Raw genomic sequence first — 25,812 nt, 5'->3', positions numbered from 1 at the left:
CCTTCATTTTGGTAACCAGCTGAGAGTCATAAACCCTTTAAAGCTCATGTCACAAAAGCCCATGTCACAAAAGCTCATGTCACAAAAGCTCATGTCACAAAAGCCCATGTCACAAAAGCCCATGTCACAAAAGCTCATGTCACAAAAGTTCATGTCACAAAAGCCCATGTCACAAAAGCTCATGTCACAAAAGCTCATGTAGAAGATGAAGACCACCCACATGACTGTTAACATCAAATGTTGAGAATGCTTACAAGGTTCCCACTCACTGTCTTACAAGATTTAATCATTGTAAACATGACCCTCATCTGGTTTTATAAATGTTACTTTCACTGATATTTGCTTTAACACCTGCAATTAAAGATCTGAGGTTCTCCCTTCCAATCAAAAGCAACAAAAAAGAACAACATGAAAACATAAAACAAATGAAAAAAGTTACAGAGGCAATTTTTATCACAGGAATAGCAAGAACTGTTATATTTCTTTTGGGTTACATTGAGTTGAATGTTTTAATACTATAATACAAGTTTATCACTATTAGATGAAAGACATACATGGAGACCAGGGTAATTCTTCATAACACCAAAGAGATAGTAAAGTTCTTGATAATACAGAATGAAGAAAAATGCATTTTTATAATGATTTTCAGTGTAAAGACAGACAAGTAGAATGTAAATATAAATTACATATTACATGTACATGTACACAGTGGTTGACACAATCATTTTATACACATCACTTTGTCATCACTGTTGTTGGTTCAGACTATTAGAGAACATATCAATAACAGTCCTTAGTGGTTGAAGGTCAGGCATGGGAGACAAAAATCTCCACACAGCAAGGAGTCCAAGCTTTGATGTTGAAGATTCCAAGATAAATGTTTCAACTTATCTAATAAAGTTCTAATAAAGCAGAGACAAAAATTCAGATCAGAACACATTTGTTTGCTTGAAAAGTTACTGGAATAATTGCAATTTTGCTGCAAAAATCTTCAAATGCTTCATCATGCTCCAACGCACAAGGTGACTGGGCTCCTTCCAAGCACATCCTCAGCTGTGTTTAATAGAACTTCAGCCTGTTTATTGTATCAGTCAGAATTTTACAATGAATGAATGAATAACTTACACTAAGAATTAAGAGCAAGAATTATATGTGAATGAATGAAAGAATAAATGATACACCATGGCCATCCTTCCCAAACCATGTTAAAGAATGCAAAACTATCACTAAAACACATGTGTTAACATCTTTTTTAAGAAATCTACTTTGACACATTTTTGTTTACATAAATACTTAATCCAGATATCTTATTGCATGTGGGGAATGGCATGGACATTACCAAAATGTTAATTGACACTGTCACACACCCCTCAAAACAGAAAGTTTAAAACTATCACACAGCGTTGTAAACACATTTCACCTGATAGTATATTCCCCTCATAAGAATTAAAGGTGTATGTGAAAGATGTTTTTGAAGTAATAACTAGAAACACTCAAACAACTCCCTATAGTATTTCAGTGGCGGACTAGAACAAATCAGTGATACACTGATCACGTGATGAGCTCAGGCATACGTTCAGGGGCTTTTTGAGGAGTGTCCTCTCCCTCTGTATATAGTCTCCCAGGCTAAACCAATGGTATAACAAGTAGAGATGGAGGCTAGTAGAACTGTCTACAGACGTGCCCTGTCCATGGAAGGTCTATTTTGTGTTCAGCATATATATTTGTCATCTAGGTATTATGAGGTTAATATAAATATATACATATATCGTACTAGTGTCCAGTTCCACCTGACCAAGCCAACTCCCAGAACATGAATAATACATAAATAAACAGCCTATATGACAAAAAGCTCAATTTCAGCAAACCAGTTACCAACACAAAACAACAAACATGGAGTATGCAGTTGACAGTCCACTGTCCAGGAGCTGGAGAATTCACCTGTCTGTCATTGAACAACAAACAAAAACATTCTGTGACGTGGACAAAGTGAATTATATTTACTGTTCATCTCAACAGTTTCAACACAGATCAAATTCATCATCTTCATCATCATCAGAGCTAGAAATATCTTCAGTTCTCAAAAGTGTCTTGATATCGTCTGGGGAAATGGCCTGGATGACGTAGGGAAGCTCCAACCATTTTTTGTAGTACTGGGGTTGTTTTGTTTGCTTATTGATAACGATAAAGTATTTGATCCCCAAGGATGGGAAAACCACACCCTGGTAGATGAACTTGACCCCCCATGGCTTGTGACAGTTCCGACATTGCATACTGCCTGTCATTGTTATTCCATCAAATGGTTTCTTCTGGCCTCTAAACTGATGGGTGTTGATCCGATCTTCAAAGGCATGATCGATGACAACATGCTGGTTCCCGTTAATAATCCTGAGATCTTTACTGTGTGCACACAGTTTCCTGCAGCAAGCGCACATCAGTGTGAATTCTACATCCAGCTTCTGTCTGGTCTGATGGCGTCGAACCTCCTCTTTTATTGCCTCTTTGGCAAGAGTTTCAGCCTGAATATTGCAGATTCGCTTTTGGACTCGATCATTTGGCATTCCTCTGATGGCAGTAATAGCTCGTTGCATCATGCTTGCCCGAGCAGTGTTGAGCATCTCCTTCTGCTGGACCTTGCTGCTACCAAGCAGAACAGACGTGCCTCCTGCCTTCCTGCTTCGACCTGAACACACAATGAAGGTCAAAGGATCAAATCTGATGTGCATTTAAATCTATATTTTAAACATTGTCAACTATGCAACTGTAAATAACTAACAATAACGCTGGAAAGCATATGTGTGTGTGTATGTGAGAGAGAGAGAGAGAGAGAGTGAGTGTGTGTGTGTGTGTCTTTGTGTGTGTCTGTGTGTGTCTTCCCTTTGTCATAGTTATCTATTGACACGGCACAACACTAACTCATACAATCATACATAAAACATTCAGCTGACTTAAATAATCAGGGTATCATCATATATTCAGCTGACTTTTCAGGATTTCCGAAGACTTCATCATACAGCCAGCTGACTTTATTCATCATATCATCAGACTGACACAGGGCTTCCTTCGACTTCACAAAGGGAAACACCTATCATGATTAATTAATTAGATTAATAAAACTTGATTGAGTTTCAACTTCAAAACAAATATCTGTACATTTTAGTTTCCTGTCTCACCTCGGGTCTGGAGAGTTGTGATCTCATTGCCAACATGGTTGTACTTCAGGACAATGTTGCATTCTGGGATATCCAGTCCTTCCTCTGCAACTGATGTGGCGACAATCAACTTGACCTGTCCACTCTTGAACTTGGCAATCACTTTGTCTTGTTCATTCTGTGTCATTCCTAAACACATAAGTTAGAAACAATTACTTCAAACAGGAAAGGTATTAATTAAATAAATATATTATAGATGAAGAAAATCATTTCAAGCATTTATCATGTCACTTTTTGGATGGTAAATATCTTGCCTGCACTTGGAAGAAACATTGTATAGAAAGGACCTTGGTGAGCCTTAGATATGGGGGTTAATTCTATACACATTTACCATCCCAAATTATGCAAGCATGAAGACCTCTAACATTTAATGGCATTTCAAAATACTAGGGCCTCCATGAAAACACTATGTGGAGAATATGATATGCATCATGAACATTGGGTAATGAATGCAAATACAATGTTGTAGTTAAGTGATTGATGCACAGTATAGAACGCCAATGCTGACAGTGTTAATTTGTGACAGCAGTAACCATTGATCTCGTGATTCTCCAATTTAGTTTGTAATAATTATAGTTGACAGTACCATGTGAGACTTTGCCAAACTATCATTACTTGGCTGCTGCAAGGCTACGTACATATTCCATTCTTGCATACAATACATCTCAGTTTGAAAAAGGACATAAAGGTTTAAGTTATAATACAACCCTCCCTTTAAAAAAATCATCAATATTCATCAGCATTTGGTTCTGGTGACCATGAATAACGAGTTGAGGTCATGAACCTTTACAGTCTCATCCAGTGAATATGCAAGTAGTGAATAAAAACAGCCTTACAAAATACTATTACTGAAAATGTATCTCTCACGATCAATATCTAAACATATGTCTTCTGGAAATGTTGAACGTCATATATCAACATAATACGAACCTAGATGAAATCAGGAGGGCTGCAATGATTTACCAGGACTTGGTGATGTCCACTAACAACAATGCTCATTATCTAATTAGCCGCCCTCAACCAATGATGTTTTTGACTTATTTCTCAGTGCTCAACAGCTCTGGCTGGATCAAAAATTATGTTCTTGCTGTGTGGAAATAATTCCACACAGAAACTGGAATAGTGATAATGATTATCGAAAACAAAAAACAACGATGTCAGACTTGATTTTTGATGAATCGAATCAAATTGTTGCAGCCCCGGAAATCCGGCATATACATGAAAATGAAGATAAACTTACATATACACAATACGTTTTCTAACCAGAAATCAAAATCTGACATGCAATGGTTAAACATTTTTGACATATTTTACCTCCTTCCTCCTCATTTGCTCCTGCCCCGGTGAAGGCCATGGCTTTAAGATCTTTCAGCTTGGGGTCAATCTTTTCGTCTTCATTCAGCCAGTTGGTCAGAGCATAGCAGGTAGCGCGTGTTCTCACAAATATGATGGCTCTTGAGTCGTTTCCTTTTGCCTCCAGCAGGTCTGTCAGTACTTTGGCTAACTTTTTCAGATTGGGGTTGTCAAACATGGGGTCATCTTTCCGTTTTTGTTCATATCGGATCAGTTTCTTTTTCAAACCTTTAATATAAAGATATGAATTTCATGTGTTGTTAGCACATAATACACCATGGCACTTTGTTTAGAAATTGCTGAGTGTGGCATAAAACTAAACTAACTCACATTGTTGACGATGCAATACTTGTGTGAAAGTGAAAGAATGCATTCTACGTTTGATATGAGGAAGGAAAACAAAGTGGTTTGCTCATGTCATACATTCAGGTTACTTTCAGAGACACTCTTTTATAACTAAGCTGACAAAGGGTTTTTTGGAACCAACCAGTTTAACCTAATATATATTTCAGTACAGTTGAAATACAGACATGTTACAATACAAACACTGTGAGAAGATAAAGGTCAATTGCAACCAAAAAATCAAACATAATTAACACACAATTATCACTTATTCATGACATATAATATACATTGCTGCTTGTAAAAAAACAAAAAGACAAAATTACAACTGTACAATCGTGATTCAAAAGCGCAAAATTTTGTACTTGGGCTTACTTCCCTCGAAACGAAGCCGTCGGGAGACCGAACCCAGTCATAGTGGGTGGACGTGCACTCAAGTGTAACAATGGCTTCCGAATGGCTGGTTCATTTGATAACAACTGATAACAACTTCTTTTATTGTACTTGATGTGTTGTTTGAGTATGGTTTTATATGCCATTGTCAAACAAAATCATATACACTAGAAGAAGTTGTTATCCATAAAGACTGTGGATAGAGATGTTGGGTTTTGTAAATACATGTTCTCTGAATTTGCATTTGATCCAATCACAAATCATCTCAGTAGAGATGGTGAAGTACTGCGTGGCTGGAAACTGTCATTCATTGAAAATGACAAGAGTTTGCACCAGTTTCCTTCAGATCCAGTCATCCAAGAAAAATGGATGTAGTTTGTTTGCAACCCACAAACATAAAAACATGTCGTGTGTACAAGTATCACACCTGCCTAATTACATAATGTGCCAGGGACAGGACTAGGGTGCACGAGTCATAAATCAATTTATTTTGTTTATGGCATATAGCCTGATAGGTGTTAAGTTCAAATTGCATGTGGTCAATGATTGAAGCTGTGATTGCATATTGTATTTAGCAGACAGGCATGCAGACATATAGGTGTCAATAAACAAGACACTGTGACAGGCTGCTTACCACAATCAACAAGTTTTTTTATGTAACAAGTAGATTATTTACTTGTTTGTGTACACAACCAAGATTAGACTAATGCTCATGACTTCATACTCAAGGGATGCATACTGTTTCAAGCCCCGCGAACCTATTCACTACGCATGCGTTATGGGTGCAGCACAGCACAGCTGTTGGAACCAATTTTTCCCCCAGCACTGGGGGAAATTTAGTGAATCATTTGAACTCCAATTTCGCAGGCTATTTTTTCAGCACGTTTTTTTCAACTTTGTAGGTTGAATTGGCATTTTTGATGATTCGTTTCGATAAGTGCATACCAGAAGGCATCAGAATCTGCAAAGTTGTGTTTTATGTTGCATGTGACCTTTAAGTGCTGAGTTTGCTATCATGGTACACAACCAATAGGTCTTACCGCTGAAAATCTCATCCAACTTTTCTTCACAAGGTACATGCACACTGCCACCCCCAGGTAACTGGTTGCTATAGCAACCATGGCTAAATTCCTTCTGTAGGTAATCCACCACATCCTTGATCCTTACGATATCATGGATTTCGAGGGCTGCATTGTATTTCTGAAAATAGAATAATATTCACAAAAATGACTGATTTTTTCTTGAGAGATACCACCAGTTCACACAGAGTAAGTGCACTATACAAGTGTTTATAGGTGAGACAGCTGCAATATACAAGTGTAGATGGGTGATACAGCTGCAACATACAAGTTTAGATGGGTGATACAGCCGCAATATACAAGTGTTGATGGGTGATACAGCTGCAATATACAATGGTGATACAGCTGAAACAAGTGTACATAGGTGAAATAGCTGCAATAGGTTGTACTACTGAAGGAGAGAGCTGCAGGTTTTGAGAAGTTTTAATACAGAACCGACTCTTAGAATTGTTCACATAATCATATCAGAAGTGCATCTGCTTAAACATGTAACAATTCACGTATGTGAAAGTGACTGAAAACTGTTTAATACCTCTGTGTTATCTCACTGCCTGTAAGCGAAACTACTGTTTAATACCTCTGTGTTATCTCACTGCCTGTAAGCAACACTACTGTTTAATCCCTCTGTGTCTCCCTGCCTGAAAGTGAAACTACTGTTTAATCCCTCTGTGTCTCACTGCCTGTAAGCAAAACTGAGTAAGTGGATGAATACTGTTTAATACCTCTGTCTCTCTGCCTGTAATATCTCTGTGTCTCACTGCCAGTAATACCTCTGTATCTCACTGCTTGTAAGTGAAACTGAGAAGGTGAGTGAATACTGTTAAATATCTCTATGTCTCACTGCCTGTAATCGAAACTGAGTAACTGACTGTTGCTTAATACAGTATGCCTTGAGATTTTCTGTTACTTACAAAGAGATGGTCTGACATGACAAATATACTCCTGGCCATTTCAGCTTTCTTTGGGTCAACATCTACAGCAAACAGGCCATCTCTGCGGCCAGTCTGAACAAGTCTTGACTCATTCTTCATCTGGACAGTCCACTGGCCATATGGCTGGCTGTTCCGGTTGCTGGGACGCTTCATTAGCAGGCTGTCAATTGCTTTATCATTGAGATCTGCAGGATCAAGCTAATATCTTAAACATTTGTTTATTAAATGTTTCCTCATACACAAATGCAGGCTGCACCTCAGCCAGTGATCCCAATTGCCGCTTTCAAAATATATTTTGGCACATTAAACTAATGGAAACTGACATATTATCAGGAAAATAATGTCAAGTGATGGGTTTGGGATAGGATGTTTTTGTATAAACTGTACATGTGAATTATGATAATGCTCCAGGCCATACTTGCTCACAAGCAATTCATAAAGGTTATTGTTACGCAGCTTCATTATGATATCATCTTAATTGTAATTACCCATCACTGACAGTATATATGTTAGAAAAAACACTTCTCACTTTTGGTAGACAATGGCCAGGAAATCCCTCCCCCTCTGTTTTTACATTGTCTACCAAAACAATGAGACATGTTCTCTCCTATATATAAAAGGTGGCATTCTTTATGTATTGTATGATGATAATGATGGATAGCATTTACATAGCACTAATCTCCGAAAGGACTCTTTGCACATAAATTTTTCCCTCGATCACTCGATGTCAATCTCAACAGCACATTGTATGTCATCATATTGTATAAGTAGAATAATATCACCAAATAACAGAATTTCAGCTATCTCGTGTGACTACAAGTGCTAGAGATTAACCACATGTTTACATAAAAAGTGGCACTCCTTATGAATTGTGTAAGTAGAATAATATAACCAAATAACAGAATTTCAGCTATCTCGTGTGACTAGAGACTAGACTACAAGTGTTTAATCAAATGTTTACACGGTAAGCACTTGCTACTGATATGTAGTAACAATTCCTTGACTAGTCTAGTGTCTTTCACACTAACAGGGATACTCTACATCAGGGATAGGTCACTTGCTTGCTTTCTTTACCATTTGTACTAATTAATGTGTGCCTCATCATGCTCCAACGCACACAGTGACTTGGCTCGTTCCCAGTGCAACTTAGGTTATGCAGAGTATATACATTGTAGACTATCCCTGGTTTAACAGAACTTCAGTCAGTTTATTGTATCAGTCGGAATTTTACAATGAATGAATGAATGGATTATAGTAAGAATTAAGAGCAAGAATTATGTGAATGAATGAACGAAATAAAGAAAAAGAATAAAAGACAGAAGTACATATGTGAATGAATGAAAGAATAAATGATACACCGCGACCTTCCCTCCCAAACATGTTAAAGAACGCAAAAGTATCGCGAGAACACGTGTTAACATCAGCTGTCCTTTTAAAAAATCTACTCTGAAACATTTTTGTTTACATTAATAATTAATTCAGAAATCTTATTGCATGTGGGGAATGTAAAGGACATTAACAAGATGTTAACTGACACTGTCACACTGCCCTCAAAAATAAAGTGTGAAACTCTCACAAAGCGTTCTAAAACACCTTTCCAGTTTTGTCAAATAATAAGATCAAGAAGAAAGAAAGAAGTTATGAAACTATAACCCTCAAGCATCAATGGCGAATCAGATCAGATCGGCAATATGTCATATTTTTCACACACCTCAAATACACCCTAGCATTCTTTTTTAGATTATGAAACTATCACTATTACTTGCAAACACGTTTCAGCTGATAGTATATTCCCCTCATATGAATTACAGGTGTATGTGGAAGATGCTTTTGAGGAAGTAACTAGGAATAGTCCAACAACGGCATGTAGCATCTCAATGGCGAAATGTCATATTTTTCACACACCTCAATTATACCCTAACAATTTTTTAAGTCATAAAACTGTCACTATTACTTGCAAATACCTTTCAACTAAAGGTATGTTCTCCTTCTAAAAATTAAATGAATGTGTGAAAGAAGTTTTTATCGGCACAATTTAGTCTATCTTTGCGATGAATCGAGAATAGAAGCCAGTGAGCTATAACTTACCGACCTGAAACTGTACTACAAATCTACTGTCCTAATATGGACACTAATACCAATTATTTGACTTAAACTGAAGTGACAAAATAGTTAACCTATCTTCTACATGTTGGATTTCAGTTGCTACAACACTCAGCGAACTTAATCAGCTGTTGAAAAAAAACGGGGCTCAATCTTAAATACTACGCTGCCCAATATTGGCTACACTGTTTACGCAAAGGCCCGAGACATACATTCAGCGGCTTTTCAAGGAGTTTCTTCTCCCCCTCTATATAGGCTCCCTGACACTAATGAGGACTTCTTTTGAAATTATATGTAGGATAAAGTAAGTGGCTGAGGTTGTGATTAGAAAAGTAAGGGAAGTCTGAAAGTGAGACCGACTGCGAAGCAAAGTGCAAAGAAAATCATATTCTGTGACTATCAACTGAAATAAAGAATTGTTGAAAGATAGTTTCGCTGTTCATGTGACATTAGCCTATATTCACAAAGCGAACCTAGAGTTAGGATGTCCTAACTTGGTTCTGTCTGTGTATTTGAACTGAAGCTATGATTAAGTTAGGATATATCAGCAGTAGAACTTTCTGAATAGCTAGCCAGATATCTGGATCAGATATGAAAGTATCTCCAGTGGTAGGTCTTACTTTCAAAACTAAGACCCGGCAGGAGGTCTTACTTTCAAAAAAAAGACCTGCTACCATGTCTTACTTTTGAAAAGTCATACTTCCAGGTCAGCAAAAGATCATTACATGAAAATTGGGAACCTCCAGTATAATGGGACATATCAAAGATAGGTTTATATGTTTGTGTAATTGTAGCCACAATAAAGGAGTTATGGCAAGGAGGTAGAGGATCTGTAATCCTGCACGATGCTGCCATGCACAGGGAATTTCGAACTCTGGTTTAGTAGGCCACTCATGCCTACTTTGATAGATTTGGACAAGTGTGACTTACCATTAGTATAAATCATAAGGTCCTCTATCTTTTCCATAGCCCTCTCCAACTCTTTTCTTGCTGGATCTTGTCGGTTCTCAGTCAACTGATAGGTCTCTGGTGTTTAGACAAAATTCACAGTAAACTACTTTTGTTTTAAGCTGTAGTGAGCAATGGTCAAGTTTCAATATTGTGGCCTGTCAAAGATCCATGTCATAATGCATCAAATGAAACAATCAGCATCAAACATAAGATACTATTATAGTACGTCAGAAATAGAAGAAAAAACTGTTTCTTCACATTAATATCTACAATTTATGCAGTTGATTTGATGCAGATGGGACACATAGAAAAAGGACTATACTGAGACATTACTGAGAGATGAGCAGTGCCGGCTGTTTTAAGTCCAAAGTGACTTAAATGGAACAGACCTTATGCAAATTACTGTATGTTGATATTGTACTACAAATGATGCTTTTCGAAAACCCATTTTCTTCATAGACCTACTTTCATCTGGCACTGGGACCATTTCTCTGAGTTCATCTATGTGTGTCTGTACTGTTGAGAGATAGGGGGCATCCATGTTGGCACATAGCTTCAGGATATTGTCTACGGCCTCCTCATCAACCGTTGCCTTCTCTACCCCCAGTGAGGCTGTCAGGCCTACAATCTGAAAGCAACAGGCAGGTGATTTATTACAAATCAGCGAAACCATATTATTGTTTTATATATTTCACAGTGTTAACCTCTGTCCTTCTCTTCTGGAGAGAGAGTGTACTATAGCTTTCATATTGTTTGCCCACTGCTCTGAAGAATGAGCAAGAGTTTCCAAGGGTTACAGATGTAGTGGATAGTGGGCATCTACAGCCATGATGATAACATGAAAATCATTAGTGTAAATGATGATACATGTACTCACCTGAGGTAGACGTTTTGATCTCTGCTTGCTTTTCTGCTTGAGATATCTGATCATGAGCTTGTTGTATGGCTCGCCTTTCCGTGTGTGGTGGCACTCATCCAGCACAATAAGACTGAACACAGACAGCGACTTGATCTTGGCATCCTTCAGCTGGTTCTCCAGGATCTGTGGTGTCATCACAATGATGTCATACATGTCCAGTAATTGATGAAGGTACATGCTGCTCTCATCCTCACCACTCAACTTGAAGATCTGGAAGAAAGGACAGGTGCTTTCATATAAGATCTAAATACAATAGCGCTAACTTCTAGGGGTCCAGGACCTCCCATACGATTCAGACACTAGATTTGATCGATCTTGGCATTTTAACTCATTAAGCCCGAGAGACACTTCACTGCTCAACACCTGGAACCCCGTGCTGATTGCCTGGCTGGCTGTGGCGAGACTAATTAGGGCTATTCGCGCCTTTTATCCCTGGCAGGTTTCAGAGATTACAGGAAACTGTCTCGTCATACAAGCAATTATTGATTGTTTAATTGTTTAATTGCATTGTAAAGATATATGTTGAAAGAAAGTAGGAGTGAGTACATGTCATATATGTAATGTTTTACGTAACTGTATTGCACTTTCTCTTGTTGACTTTTGGTGGCATGTGCATATGTATTTTCTTAACACATGTTTGTATTCTTTGTATGTAAGAAATGCTTAAACAAATTGTCCCTCTCATATCATTGTGAGATGTTAAGTAGTTCAAAACATCTATGTCAAGAACTATTCATGCACATGCTTTTGCTGATACATTGCTAGTGAATACTGAATATTTTATGGAGAGTACTAATAAGCTAGTCTGTGACTTACATATAGCAGATTCACACTTTGTCGCTTTGGTTCATCTAGATTTAACGCAGAAAATATACGTTATCATATGAACATACATGTACACATATTGTATAATACTATTCCCTGCACATATACAAGACAAAGGGTCATGAGATGGCACGTCATCAAAGTTCCCGAACAGGACTTTTTGTATCTCAACTGTTCAATATAGTGGCTGATTTGTTATCTATGACAAATAGTATCATGAGATACCTGTCACAGAGGAAATGACAGGTGATGGGGCGTGGGTTAAATTTCTGAAGAGCACATTTGGTCACTAGACAGCTTGGATATAGATTGATTACTGGCTAGATCGCTGACCAATCGATATGCTGGATTTCAGCTTTATAAGCTCTAGGTATTATGAAAAAGTTTCTGTATTGTGAACATACATAATCACAAGGATGCATATAATGTACACACAAGACTAACAAGCACTTTGGCGAGTCTATTTTCCTTAAAGTGCTCAAACCGCTACAATCCGATACTTACTACCTCTGATAACCCAATGAAACCATTGAGTAGAGATAGCATTTATTTGCATATACATTTGCGGACACTACTTGTACATCAAACATAATGGCTTGCTGAACATTTCAATATAATCTGCATATTGTTACGAATGAATATCATAATTCAAACACATGTATTATAGAATTCAAAAACTGACATGATACTGATTTATTATAATGTATACACTTGCAGTTGAATCCCCAAAACATTTATGAAGATGGGCATGCCAATATTTGTTATGTTGTTTTACATGTAACATATATTTTGACGGAAGGTAGTTTACGTCCGCATCTTTCAGTATTTTGTATTAGTTAGAGTTAACTCCCTTCCACCATACTTCAGATAGCATTAGCTCCCTTGCTTTTTTTCACATGCTTGCAAGCATGGCAGCCGGTTTTCAAACCTGAGGCCAAAAAACATATTTCACGAAGAGATAGTTGCCACTATGGAGCAGAAGGGTGACGTTAGGCCAAAACGTACGGCTGCTGGTGCCCTGATGGGCGAAATACTGGATGCATGAAAACCTACAACCTAGAAGATGTCGACAATTAAGCCAGCACCTAGTTCCAATGTCAACACGCCCTTGAAATCCGACGTCCAGGACACGTTGGTTGAGCAAACTGCGGACATAGCAGCCGAGTGTGCAGTGCTAGAAGAAAAGCTGAAACGGATGGAGTTGATGAGGAAACATGATCGTCTCAGGCGAGATATACTCCATCTTGAACAATCTCAATCTCTCCCATCAAGCGGGATGTCGTCTCAAGATGGCAGGCTTTCTAGCACGGCAAGGTCAAGCGGGAACGGACTGGGTACGGCCCCAGGTAAGGAAGCCCTGGAGATAACCGATTATGTCTGGGTTGATAGTCTTGACACGATGGATGACAGAAGGAAACCTATTGACATAGGTGATGGTGTTACCTTAGACATTGGGAGATCGAAAAACAATCTTAGTCGTAGGTCGTTAGAAATGTGGACCTATGCAAGTGTTGCCATCCTTAGAGAGATGATAGACCATAGTGAGGTCGATTGTCAAGGTGTACAGGACTATCTCAAATATATTCAGGACATCAGCCTCCTATCGTCAAAGTATATTTGGGCCAGTGTGCTTTTGTATGACCAAGAGTACAGACAGAAACAGACGGCTGAAGGTTTCCGATGGGGTACGACTCTACAAGATATCAGAGAATTTCAGTTGGTGCCAAAACCGGAGTCCAGCAATGCTCGAGCGCTGTCGTACATGCTGGAGCAAAGTCGCCCAACATCCAGACAGCATAATCCCCTGAAAAATGGACACCATCACCGTCGAGGTCCATTAGATGATGATGGTGTTGAAATATGCTGCCTTTTTAACTACGGTTCTTGTCGTTAGGATTTCTGCCAATTGTCTCACGTGTATGTAGCAGGGCGTGGAGTCATCCTTACGTTGTCAGCTTGCTGACGGGGTTAACCTCTTTGGTCATGTGGACAAGGCGTCCGACTTCGGATCAGAGGGTCAGTCATTCGAATCCCAGCACGGGACTCGGAAATTTTGTGGCCGCTACATGTACATCAACTGTCATAGACCTGGCCATACCTGTCAACAACACATCGCAAGTCAGACGGATTTTAATCACCCTCATCAGTCAAGCAGCAGTAACCATGGCAACAGAAAACCTCTTGACAATTCAAACAACCAGTAAATGTTGACTCCTAAGCTTGGAAGCTTGGAGCATGGGTAGACCTACTACCGACCGATGATGTAGACAGAAACTACATATTATCAAGTGTTGAACGTAGTTCTAAACTAGGAGTTGATGTAGAACTTTTGGAAATTCATCATGTATTTACGCCAAACCATCACTCCGCTAATGAAAACAATGTATCTGTAGAGAATATTATTAAAGATGAAATCGAACTTGGAAATTATATTAAGACTGACTGCAAACCTAAGGTTGTTAGTCCGTTTGCAGTTATACCGAAGGCTGGTGACAGTAAAAAGGTTCCCTTAATACATGATGGAAGTGTGCCTGTGGGATGTAATAGCTACATGGTAAACTGTGAATGTCACTATATGGACTTGCGGCATGCTGTCAAACTGATTAAACCTGGTAGTTTTCTCTTAAGTCAGCCTACAGTTAATAAACGGTTAATATACATCCAAGCAATTATTGTTTAAGTGGTTTGTACTAGCAGTTTGATGGGGAAGAGTCAGTGCAATATTTATTGGACAAAAAACTGCCTTTTGGTGCATCTAAGAGTTGTAAAATTTTCCAAACACTCAGCGCTGCAGTTTGCAGAGTTATGAAAGTGTGTTATAGTACCACCGTCATTTCTTAGATTGATGACTTCCTGATCATAAGTGACACCCTTGATGAGTGTAGTGCACAGCAGCTGAATCTTATTACAACTCTGCGTCAGGTACGTTTCTCTATTGACTGGCAGAAGGTGGACGGTCCATCGCAGCGGTATCCACTTCCTGGGCAAAGTCATAGACACTAGCAGCTGCACGCTTACCTCCTGGAAAGCTTCAGGAGTTACATGACACTTTGCAGGATTTCTCCACAAAGACTCGAGCAAACGTTCATGAAGATGGGCATTCCTTATGGGCACATTCATTTTGAATGCAAATGAGATTCAGATGATTGATAATAGCCGTGGCTCCATAAAACAGGTTGTCCAATGATATAACAGCCAATTAGTTTGTTTTACACTTGTTAGGGGACAAAACTTTACCTGGACATGCACTCTGGCTAAGGCTGTTATTTCGAGGTTGAAAGAGGTGTTCAAATATCTCATTAGTGTTGTCAGATTGAATGACTATACGCATCAATTCTGTAACTGATACATTATCCTCCTTTTGTTGATAATGGATCTCATACATTTGATCATTACACTGGATAAGATAATTACAGAGATCAAATACAAACGTTTCTTACACAATGCTTATTTAAATTGCATTGAAAAATCACATTTCAAATCAACACAAAACTTTCAACAGCTTGAACAAAATGCTCCAGTTACCTTTGTATGGTATAAGTGTAATATATATGTGTATATATATTATGAGTCGATGCAAGAGTGACCACTTCATATTCGATTATGTATTATTATCAACTTTAGAATAATATGAAAAATCAATAGTCGCAATTGAGTTAGGTCTGAATTAGTAACTTGGTTTCTTTCAAATCTATACGAACATGGGCGTAATACAGTATTGCTACTTATGTCTACAATTCATTATACAAACTATTACAACGATTGAATCAATGATATAATTTAGAGGATTTTGTAACCTTGTCACTGTTAAATTAATCAATGTGCAAAAATAGTGTTTTAGTATTCACTCCCAATGATGAGTAACAAACACTTACCTCCTGCAACAACATCTCATAATCCCCTTTCTCACAGACATGTGTTCATTTACCTGTATAAGCCCCCGACATAGCAAGCAATTGTTATCAAAACACTTTAATACTTCTTCTGATTAACACAGAAAGTAAGAAAAGCTAATCTTTGATCATTACTGCTAAATTGATTGAAATAATAGGTACAGTACGAATTTAAAATGTAAAAAGCATATCTGAGTCTCTTGCTGAATGAGAGGTGCTTTCTCCTGACGACCGTGAGCGGCTCTCTCTGAATACGAGGTGCTTTTTATTACTGCCCATACGCAGCTCTAGCTCTGAGAGGCTAATTAATTTGCCGCACATATGCGTCTCTCGGTCGGTGTATGATTATTGTGTAATTCCACCCTACAGAATGGCAGTAATGACAAGTCAATCCATCATGGTATCAAACAAGTTAGCTGACCACCGCAGCCTGTAGGCTGCCTGTAAAGACATGTACGGTTTGCCGAAGATGATACTCACCCTGTATCCCTGACTAAGGAATCTTTGGAAGGTATCATACTGCTGGTTTACCAAAGGAACAGTCCGTGCAAGGAACACAACCTTCTTTACACCTGAAATAATCACCACAGTTTAACATGTACACAATGGACAAACCTTCTTTGCCTCTTAATATGTTGCCATGCATGTAGTGCTTATTAAGCAGGTCTTCTTATCAGAATATGTTGCCATGCATGTAGTGTTACTAAGAAGGTCTTCTTATTTCTTGCCATGCATGCAGTGTTACTAAGCAGGTTTTGTTATCAGAATTTGTTGTCATGCATGCAGTGTTACTAAGCAGGTATTGTTATCAGAATTTGTTGTCATGCCTGCAGTGTTTACTAAGCAGGTATTGTTATCGGAATATGTTGTCATGCATGCAGTGTTTACTAAGCAGGTCTTGTTATCGTAATTTTTTGTCCTGTTTGCAGTGTTTACTAAGCAATTCTTGCTATCAGAATATGTTGTCATACATGCAGTGTTTACTAAGCAGGTCTAGTTATCGGAATATGTTGTCATACATGCAGTGTTTACTAAGCAGGTCTTGTTATTGGAATTTGTTGTCATGCATGCAGTATTTACTAAGCAGGTCTTGTTATCAGAATATGTTGTCATGCATGCAGTTACAAAGCAGGTCTTGTTATCAGAATTTGTTGTCATGCATGCAGTGTTTACAAAGCAGGTTCTGTTATCAGGATTTGTTGCCATGCATGCAGTGTTTACTAAGCCGGTCTTCTTGTGGAATTTTCTTGCCATGCATACAGTGTTTACTAAGCAGGTCTTGTTATCGGAATTTGTTGTCATACATGCAATGTTTACTAAGCAGGTATTGTTATCGGAATATGTTGTCATGCATGCAGTGTTTACTAAGCAGGTCTTGTTATCGTAATTTTTTGTCCTGTTTGCAGTGTTTACTAAGCAATTCTTGCTATCAGAATATGTTGTCATACATGCAGTCTTACTAAGCAGGTCTTCTTATCGGAATATGTTGTCATGCATGCAGTGTTTACTAAGCAGGTCTTGTTATCGGAATATGTTGTCATGCATGCAGTGTTACTAAGCAGGTCTTGTTATCAGAATATGTTGTTATGCATGCAGTGTTACTAAGCAGGTTCTGTTATCGGAATATGTTGTCATACATGCAGTGTTTACTAAGCAGGTTTTATTTAATTACAGTGTTCCCAGAAATTATTGAGAAAATCTTTGTTTTTTTTCTAATGATGCTAAGATTGGAAAAAGGGCTTTCACTATGCACTAAGCATACTAAATAAGGGAGACAACTCTTGAATGCTTAGAAGGCTGCTCATTACGTCGAGAGTTATCTCCCTTGTCTGAGCAGACAGCTTCCTGTGTTGACATGGCAGAATTTACAGCAAGAGAGAAAAGAAAGCTCATTCTAGATGATTTTGAAAGGGGTGAGGCTGATGCTATAGTGTTAGCTTGTAGACATGGTATTCCTCTGTCTACAGTATACAGAACTTTGAAGAATATTCAAACAGGAACCGGGATAGAGCACAAAGCAGGGGCAGGTCGGCCTAGGAAATTCAGTGTTGTGGATCGCCGAAGACTTGGGCAGATTGTGAGTAAGGGCAAATTGAAAAGTGTTGAGAACATCAGAAATGAAATGATTAGCAGAGGAAGTCCTCAGGGATGCAATGAAACAGTTAGGCAGGAATTACAGAGACTTAATTGGGTGATAAAACATGGAATTCCCTCGCCGTTGATGAAAGATGCACAAAAGGAAAAACGTTTAAACTGGTGTCGGGCTCATGAAAATCAAGATTGGGATAATGTTTTCTTTTCGGATAAAAGTTCTGTTTGGTTTTCCCTAATTGTGTGAAAATTTGGACCAAAGATACTGTCAAACCTATCTACCAGCGACCAAAACATAGCCCGAAGTTTCACATGTGGGGTGGCATATCGGCTCGCGGAGTGACGCCATTGTGTGTTTTCACAGGAAACTTGACAAAAGAAAGATACGTTGACATTCTAAATGGTCACCTTCTTCCAACAGCACAAACATTGTATGAAGATGATTGGATTTTCCAGCATGATAATGACCCAAAACACACTGCGCGCTACACAAAACAGTGGTTGTCGGGCGAAAATGTTTAAGTTTTAGACTGGCCCAGTTACAGCCCATACCTAAACCCAATTGAGAATGTGTGGGGAGTCATGAAGGACAGAATAAACCAAAAGGGACTGAGAAATATTGAAGATATGAAGGCCGAGGTGGTCCAATATTGGGATACCCTGTCACACGATTACCTACAAACTTTGATGGGTAGTGTGCCTAGGCGTATTCAGGCATGCATTGCTGAGCGAGGAGGTCTAACAAAGTACTAAAACAAGACTGAGACTGTAAAAGGATGATGTTTTAACATGTTTATGTAAGTAAAACGCCAGAAGTTAATAAACGTAATGAGTTACATGACGCAACATGATTCTCAATAATTTCTGGGAATACTATACAATCACTTCCCCAAGTGTAAGCATTACTTTCCCAGAACATTTGTTCTCCATTCCAAGACTGTTCCAAGTGACAGAGCTCTCACCATCAGCCTCCCCTTCAGCTTGCTTTTCTAGGTGATCTTTGACGATGTAGAGCGCAACCCGAGTCTTGCCTGAGCCAGTCGGGGCACAGATGATGGTGTTGCGTTGTTTTACTGCATTCTCAGCTAGCTCCAACTGGTATCTGCGGAGGCTGAGATCGACTAGATCTCCACTGGCTGTATCAGCAGAGCCCTTCTCTTCATCTGTGGTAACAAAACTCACCTTGCTATAAAATAGTTTCCTTTTGAGGTGTTCAACTTTTGATATTTACTAATCAGAATGATAATCCCAGTTGATGCAGATAATCCCACTGACCAAGTGAATGAAGCTAGAATATTAATATCCCAGTCAATGGATAAGTGTCCATTCATTTTTATTCTAAGCTGTGGAGAATATAACCCTAGCTCAGCAGCAGTCAAAAAAAGGTTAACATCCCACTGGGAAAGTGTGTACTGCCACAAGAACAGAAGCATATTTTGGACAAACTGACCTGCCTCAAGAAGAGACAGCACATGTGCTTCAATGTTGGGTAGAATCAAAGCATAAGTAACTCTTAAGAATCAAAGTTCTCCCATTCAACTCAACATACATGGCATCATGTGCTGAAGAAACATGACACAATATTAAAAAAACAGCAGAAGACAAACACATTATATAGCAACGGTAGGAATTGTGTCAATTCTGCTACTGTGCTGCTGTTACTGTGCTCTAACACAGAATTCTTCATAGACTGGGTATGAATAGTAGCAATTGTGAACGTTGTTACTTTGCCTGACAGTGTCTTTGGTTCCTCTTCTCTTACCTTCATCATCATGGTACTCTTCATCAGAGAAATCTGGGGTCCTGCTATCATGAATTTGTGGCTGACTGGCAACATCTGAGTCTGCGGCAGGATTTAGCATACTCTCCAGTTCGCTTAGCCGTTCAGCTCGTGACATCTCCACAGGGAGAACATGAACATCTATAACAAAAATATTTATTATTATTATTATTGGACATTTATATAGCGCACATATCCATACAACTAGTGCTTGCTCAAGGCGCTGGTATTTGTTTCCCTCGATCATTGGATGTCCGTCCCAGTGTCACACTAGGGGTTGTGACAACACGGAAAGAGTCTGCACACAAAGTTGACTCCAAGGTTTCTACACCAGGTCACAGGTGGGCTCGATCCTGACACCTCACCTGGATCACTGGCTTGACGCCTTAGCCAGCTATCCCACCGTGCCCCACTTAAATCACATTACATCGCATCATGTATATACCACAGAAGACTATCGCCTCCTACAACCAAATCACCTCCACCATTCTCGCAAAGAACCAATCACACTTTGCCAAACCCAAGATAAATGAAGGAATCAACATCAAATGATACTGACCCTTGATTAATAGAGATCAAGGCTACTTTATCCCCACTGCTTAAGATGAGTTCATCAATCAACTCTACCCTCCTGTAAAACAATCTACACTGTGCTCCTCACTTGATTCTATGTACATCCCCATCTCCCTCCCCCCGCAGCCCCCTCCCCTTGTTAATCTTGTATACATTATATGGTGTGTGTATCACTGGTCTCTATGTTTATCTTTGTAATCCTTTGTTATCCATTTATTCATTATCATCACTTGTCAGTTAGTCGTCTGTTGTATATATATCACTTATTCTCTCCCTGTATCATTCATACTTGAAAACAATACAAGAACATGTACTGAAAAGTCATAACCTAGAATTAAAGAAGTTGTCATCCTCATATGTTTGTTCAATTGACTTATACCTGCAAGATATTCATGTTGTAATTTGAACACATTTTGTTCCTAAGAATATAGTCCCTTACAAAGTTACATCTGATGTAACAAAGTCATAATCTACCTTTCGGACAAGTTTGTGAAACAGCTGACACAAGGCTTCTTTCTCCAGTGGTTGTTGAGGAATCTGTAAAGTACAAAGGAATGGCTGTTCAAGACCAGACTAAGACAAGTATGATATTTTATTGTGTATATGTAATAAAGAAAGTGTCGTCCATAAGAATGATCTTTGTCATGTATTCTAACAAAGAAGATAAAACTTCAGCAAATACTTTAGCAGAAAACTTCAATTACCTGATAATCACTCAGTCACTATACATTATCCATGATGAAATAAGGCAAGGACTAATGTTTTTGTTTTGCTTGCATCTAAAATAAAATGATCTACAAACCGTCATCATCATTGTCATTATCATCGTTGTCATCGTCCTCACCAGACTCATCTGTAGTAAGAGAGGAAAGTTACAATGCTGCTGTCAATATCTGCCACAAAATGATATTATTAAATCCTGCTATATGTTTCCTATTATGAAATATGTTCCATCCACATCACAGAATTCTGAAAAAGTTAAGAAAATACCATACATATTTCCAACAAACAATTTATTCGATATCACCTGTTCATTTTGTTTTGATCATTTCAAAAATAATTTCAAATTCAGATTACATACCAATGACAAGAGAAAGCAGTTCTCTACTCATGGTAAACTCCTTCTTCATTTTCCCAGGCATGCATTTCCAGATTGAAAGAGTAGTTAAGAATTCATTTGTTCTATGATTGAAAATGATCCTCTATGGAAAGTGAGAATGAAATATGTTCATGCTATCATCTCTACACAGGAATTCAGTATCCATTGTCTCTATAAATGTGTTTCTCAGGGAATCCTTGTTTCATTCCCTTGAGTACCAGGCAGGGTACTGGTAATTACAAGTGCGATCCTTACCTCATGCATAAAAGGTGACTATGCTTGTTGTAAGAGGGTTTGAGTGGTCAACAGGATTGAGTGGTCAAACTGGCTGACTTGGCTGACAGATGTCATCTGTTCCCAATTGCACAGACAGATACACATCCTGTTGATCACTGGATTGTTTGGTCCAGACTCAATTATTTACAGACCGCCGCCACATAGCTGGAATATTGCTTAGTGTGGTGTAAACCTAAACTCACTCACTCACTCCTTACGTCATGGGGCATAACGTTGCAGGGATACAGCCACCTCTGTCACAGCAGATGAGTCAGCAGCAGTTTAATACTGATTTGGTTTGCCATGTTTGTGTCACAATAACTTTTGCCTTTAAGTGTAAACATATACTCACTGTTACCATCATGTCCGTCTGGGTTCAACTTGGCAAACAGTCTTGAGTTTTGTGTACACAAAACATCCATAAATTTTAAGGGCCAGTGTGGGTCTTTCCTTGCCATACAACGAAACATGTGACGGCACGCATATCTGGCACCTCTCCTGTCCTCTATCGCAAGTATCTCCTCATCATCTCCACTGTTGAATAATGGCGTGAGGCTTGGAACTAGTTCTGATGGAATTATATTCTCCACCAAATCTCCTCTCAGCAATGTTAGCAACATCTCATACTTGTCAGAAGCTTTATCCATGTCTGTGTTTCCAGTGCGATCATCAAGAACATTTAGAAAGCGCTTAAACCCTGGAATTTAAAATTGATTTAGTGAGAAGCCTCATGTATGTACATTACTGCACAGCCTTCATCATGGAGTCAGTAGCCGGTGGAAAAAGGCACAACTTGTAATAATGGCATCTCAGCAGTGACCTCACCAAGACGACATAATGCACGAAAACAGGACATTTGAAGCAGGTCCTTTTTCCACCACTAAATCTAACTCTACTATGAGTACATAATTATTCTTCAGTACAACCAGTTTCAGCTTTCTGATGCTTGTAGTTCATTGAATCTGTGGTACACCATGGTCATTTTTCAACCAGGCTAATCTATGGTAGAGTATGATACAGTTATCCATGGGCTCTTTTTACCACAGTAGACCATGGTAGTACATGGCACAGTGTACCATGGTCCCATTTTACCACAGTAGACTATGGTAATACATGGGACACCATGATCTCTTTTTACCACAGTAGACCATGGTAATACATGGTCTGCCGCGGACTGTTTTTACCACAGTAGACCATGGTAATACATGATACACCATGGTCTCTTTTTACCACAGTAGACCATAGTAATACATGGTCCACCTTGGACTGTTTTACCACAGTAGACCATGGTAATACATGGTACACCCTGGTCTCTTTTTATCACGGTAGACCATGGTAATACATGGTACACCCTGGTCTCTTTTTACCATAGTAGACCATGGTAATACATGGTACACCATGATCTCTTTTTACCAAAGTAGACCACAGTAGACCATGGTAATACATGGTACACCATGGTCTCTTACCACAGTAGACCATGGTAATACATGGTACACAGTAGACCATGGTAATACATGGTACGCCATGGTCTCTTACTACAGTAGACCATGGTAATACATGGTACACCAAGGTCTCTTACCACAGCAGACCATGGTAATACATGGTACACCATGGTCTCTTTTTACCACAGTAGACCATGGTAATACATGGTACACCATGGTCTCTTTTTACCACAGTAGACCATGGTAATACATGGTACACCATGGTCTCTTTTTACCATTGTGGATCATGGTAATACATACCATGGTCTCTTACCACAGTGGCATTTCACTGATGTGGTAAGTCACTGTACACAATGTGGACCATTCCATGATATACCATTGTGTTCCGTGCTCATTTCAGCTGCGGAAGAAAATCATATCAACATACCTCAATCTCAATAAAGAATGAAACACCTTTCCAACTTTCTTAACATACCAACATGTCTCAGTGCAGCTATGAATAATGGCACATGATCCTCAGGGTTCTTCAAAACTGCCTTCACCAACTTTTTGGCAGCTTTGGGCCTCTTTCCATTATTTTCCAGACATTCAATTTCTTCTTTCAGGGCTTCTGGAATAAACAGAGTGGAATAAACAATTAACTACCTGAGTGAACAAGTGAAGGCAATGTATTATGTCTGTCTGCTATACCCAACTTGTAAGAAGGGTACATTCAAAGAAATGTGAATGTCCAATAAAACTAATGATTGAATACATGATCACTGATCAAGTTCATCAGGGTACATAATTAACATCATCAGGGTACATGATCAACATCATCAGGGTACATGATCAACATCATCAGGGTACATGATCAACATCATCACGGTACATAACATCATCAGGGTACATGATCAACATCATCAGGGTACATGATCAACATCGCCATTTGACAAAATCCACATCATCAGGGGATACATTCAGCACCATCAGATGACACAACCAACATCACCAGGGGACAGCCAACACTGTCATGTGACACAGTCCATATCACCAGGGCACAATCAACATCACCAGGGGACACAATCAACATCACCAATGGACAAAGTCAACATCACCAGGGGACACAGTCAGCATCACCATGGGACACAATCCACATCACCAGGGGACACAGTCAGCATCATCAGGTGACACAATGAACATCACCAGGTGACACAATCCACATCACCAGAGGACACGGTCAGCATCACCAGGGGACACAATCCACATCACCAGGGGACACAACCAACAACAAAAAGTGTGCGGTTTTACCTGGTAAAGAGATGTGATCGATGATAACCGAAGGTACAAGATGGTCTTCAAATGTAGCTTTCATGATGTCTATGATGAACACCTGTTCTTCCAGTGGTTGTGTTTTTTTCAAATCTTCAGGACCAGTAGCAGTAGCAGTAGCAGCAGCAGCAGCAGCCATGGTTTTAGAACTCGGGTTGAAACTGTGTTGCAAACATATATTTCATGTCAGCAAAACAACTTTTCAAACTATGATCATTGATTAATAAACGTATAAGACTACACACATTGCATGATTGTTTTCAGAGGCCAGCACACACCACTATCAAGACACAACCACACCTGTCACACTGTGCTGTACAGCTGATATGGTGTTCAGAGGTCAGCACACTCCAACATCAAGACAAACCACACTGTTCACACTGACATATACAGCTGACTGTGTTCAGAGGTCAGCGCACACCAACATTAAGACACAACCACACTGGTCACACTGACACATACAGCTGATTGCGTTCAGGTCAGCGCTCACCACCATCAACACACAATCACACCAATGTCACACAGATGTGTTGGACATCCACAATAATCATATTCACCCATACAACAAACTCATGTGAGCAATTACAGGACACATCATAACTTTGATAATCGCTGAAGCTAGTGAAATCGACTGTCTGAAATGTTCTTCAGTCAACTGCAGCAATCCAGTGCTAGCCAGAGCCAGCTAGGTTCCATTTTCATATGCCTCAATTTGTCTGTGCTGACAGATTCCATGGGTGTTACCCAGAATTCAGTTGTGACAACACTGGCCCCAGGATTTTAAACATTAATCATCAGATTATAGGAAAAGACTTCTGTTTTTCACATTTCTCAAAAATCCTATAACTAACGTGTGTCAACACTGCATTCTTTCTCTGAAATATGAAATATGATAGATACGATCCACCGTTAAATCTCTCAATATAGTCTATTTGTAAAACATTAACACATTATGTTACAATAATTATGATCAATGCTGGTGATAAAGCATGTTTGTAACACATCCATGATGATATCAATCACAACTTTCGCCAGCGTGTATAATTTGGCTTACCTATGATTATGCAACGACTATATCTGCGCCGATGTATGGTTAGCGGAAACAACTCTGAGGCGTCCGCTAGGCTACCAGTGAAGGTTTTAGGCTACCAATGAAGGTTTTAGGCTACCAATGAAGGTTTTTATATAAGGCATTAGATATGGGTGATCGTTACGTGTCTCATGTGATCTGACAGTGC

General features: G+C 39.0%; 1 protein-coding gene across 1 annotated transcript; it reads right to left on the bottom strand.

Annotated features, from left to right (window-relative positions):
• Nucleotides 1–435: 435 nt before the first annotated feature.
• LOC137265120 (ATP-dependent RNA helicase DHX58-like) lies at nucleotides 436–25,812 on the bottom strand. Its single transcript, XM_067800426.1, has 17 exons — nucleotides 25,629–25,812; nucleotides 24,554–24,735; nucleotides 23,739–23,873; nucleotides 22,174–22,518; nucleotides 21,249–21,299; nucleotides 20,921–20,983; nucleotides 19,856–20,014; nucleotides 19,056–19,256; nucleotides 16,483–16,574; nucleotides 11,243–11,494; nucleotides 10,831–10,993; nucleotides 10,345–10,440; nucleotides 7,291–7,496; nucleotides 6,341–6,500; nucleotides 4,527–4,793; nucleotides 3,174–3,341; nucleotides 436–2,683 (listed from the first exon to the last, which is right to left on the bottom strand). The coding sequence occupies exons 2-17, from the start codon at nucleotides 24,711–24,713 to the stop codon at nucleotides 2,022–2,024; spliced, it is 3,180 nt and encodes a 1,059-aa protein (XP_067656527.1). The 5' UTR covers nucleotides 24,714–24,735; nucleotides 25,629–25,812; the 3' UTR covers nucleotides 436–2,021.

The sequence above is a fragment of the Haliotis asinina genome, chromosome 15 (assembly GCF_037392515.1).
Source record: "Haliotis asinina isolate JCU_RB_2024 chromosome 15, JCU_Hal_asi_v2, whole genome shotgun sequence".
Taxonomy (NCBI): Eukaryota; Metazoa; Mollusca; class Gastropoda; order Lepetellida; family Haliotidae; genus Haliotis; species Haliotis asinina.
This window is presented reverse-complemented; position numbering and strand designations above follow the sequence as displayed.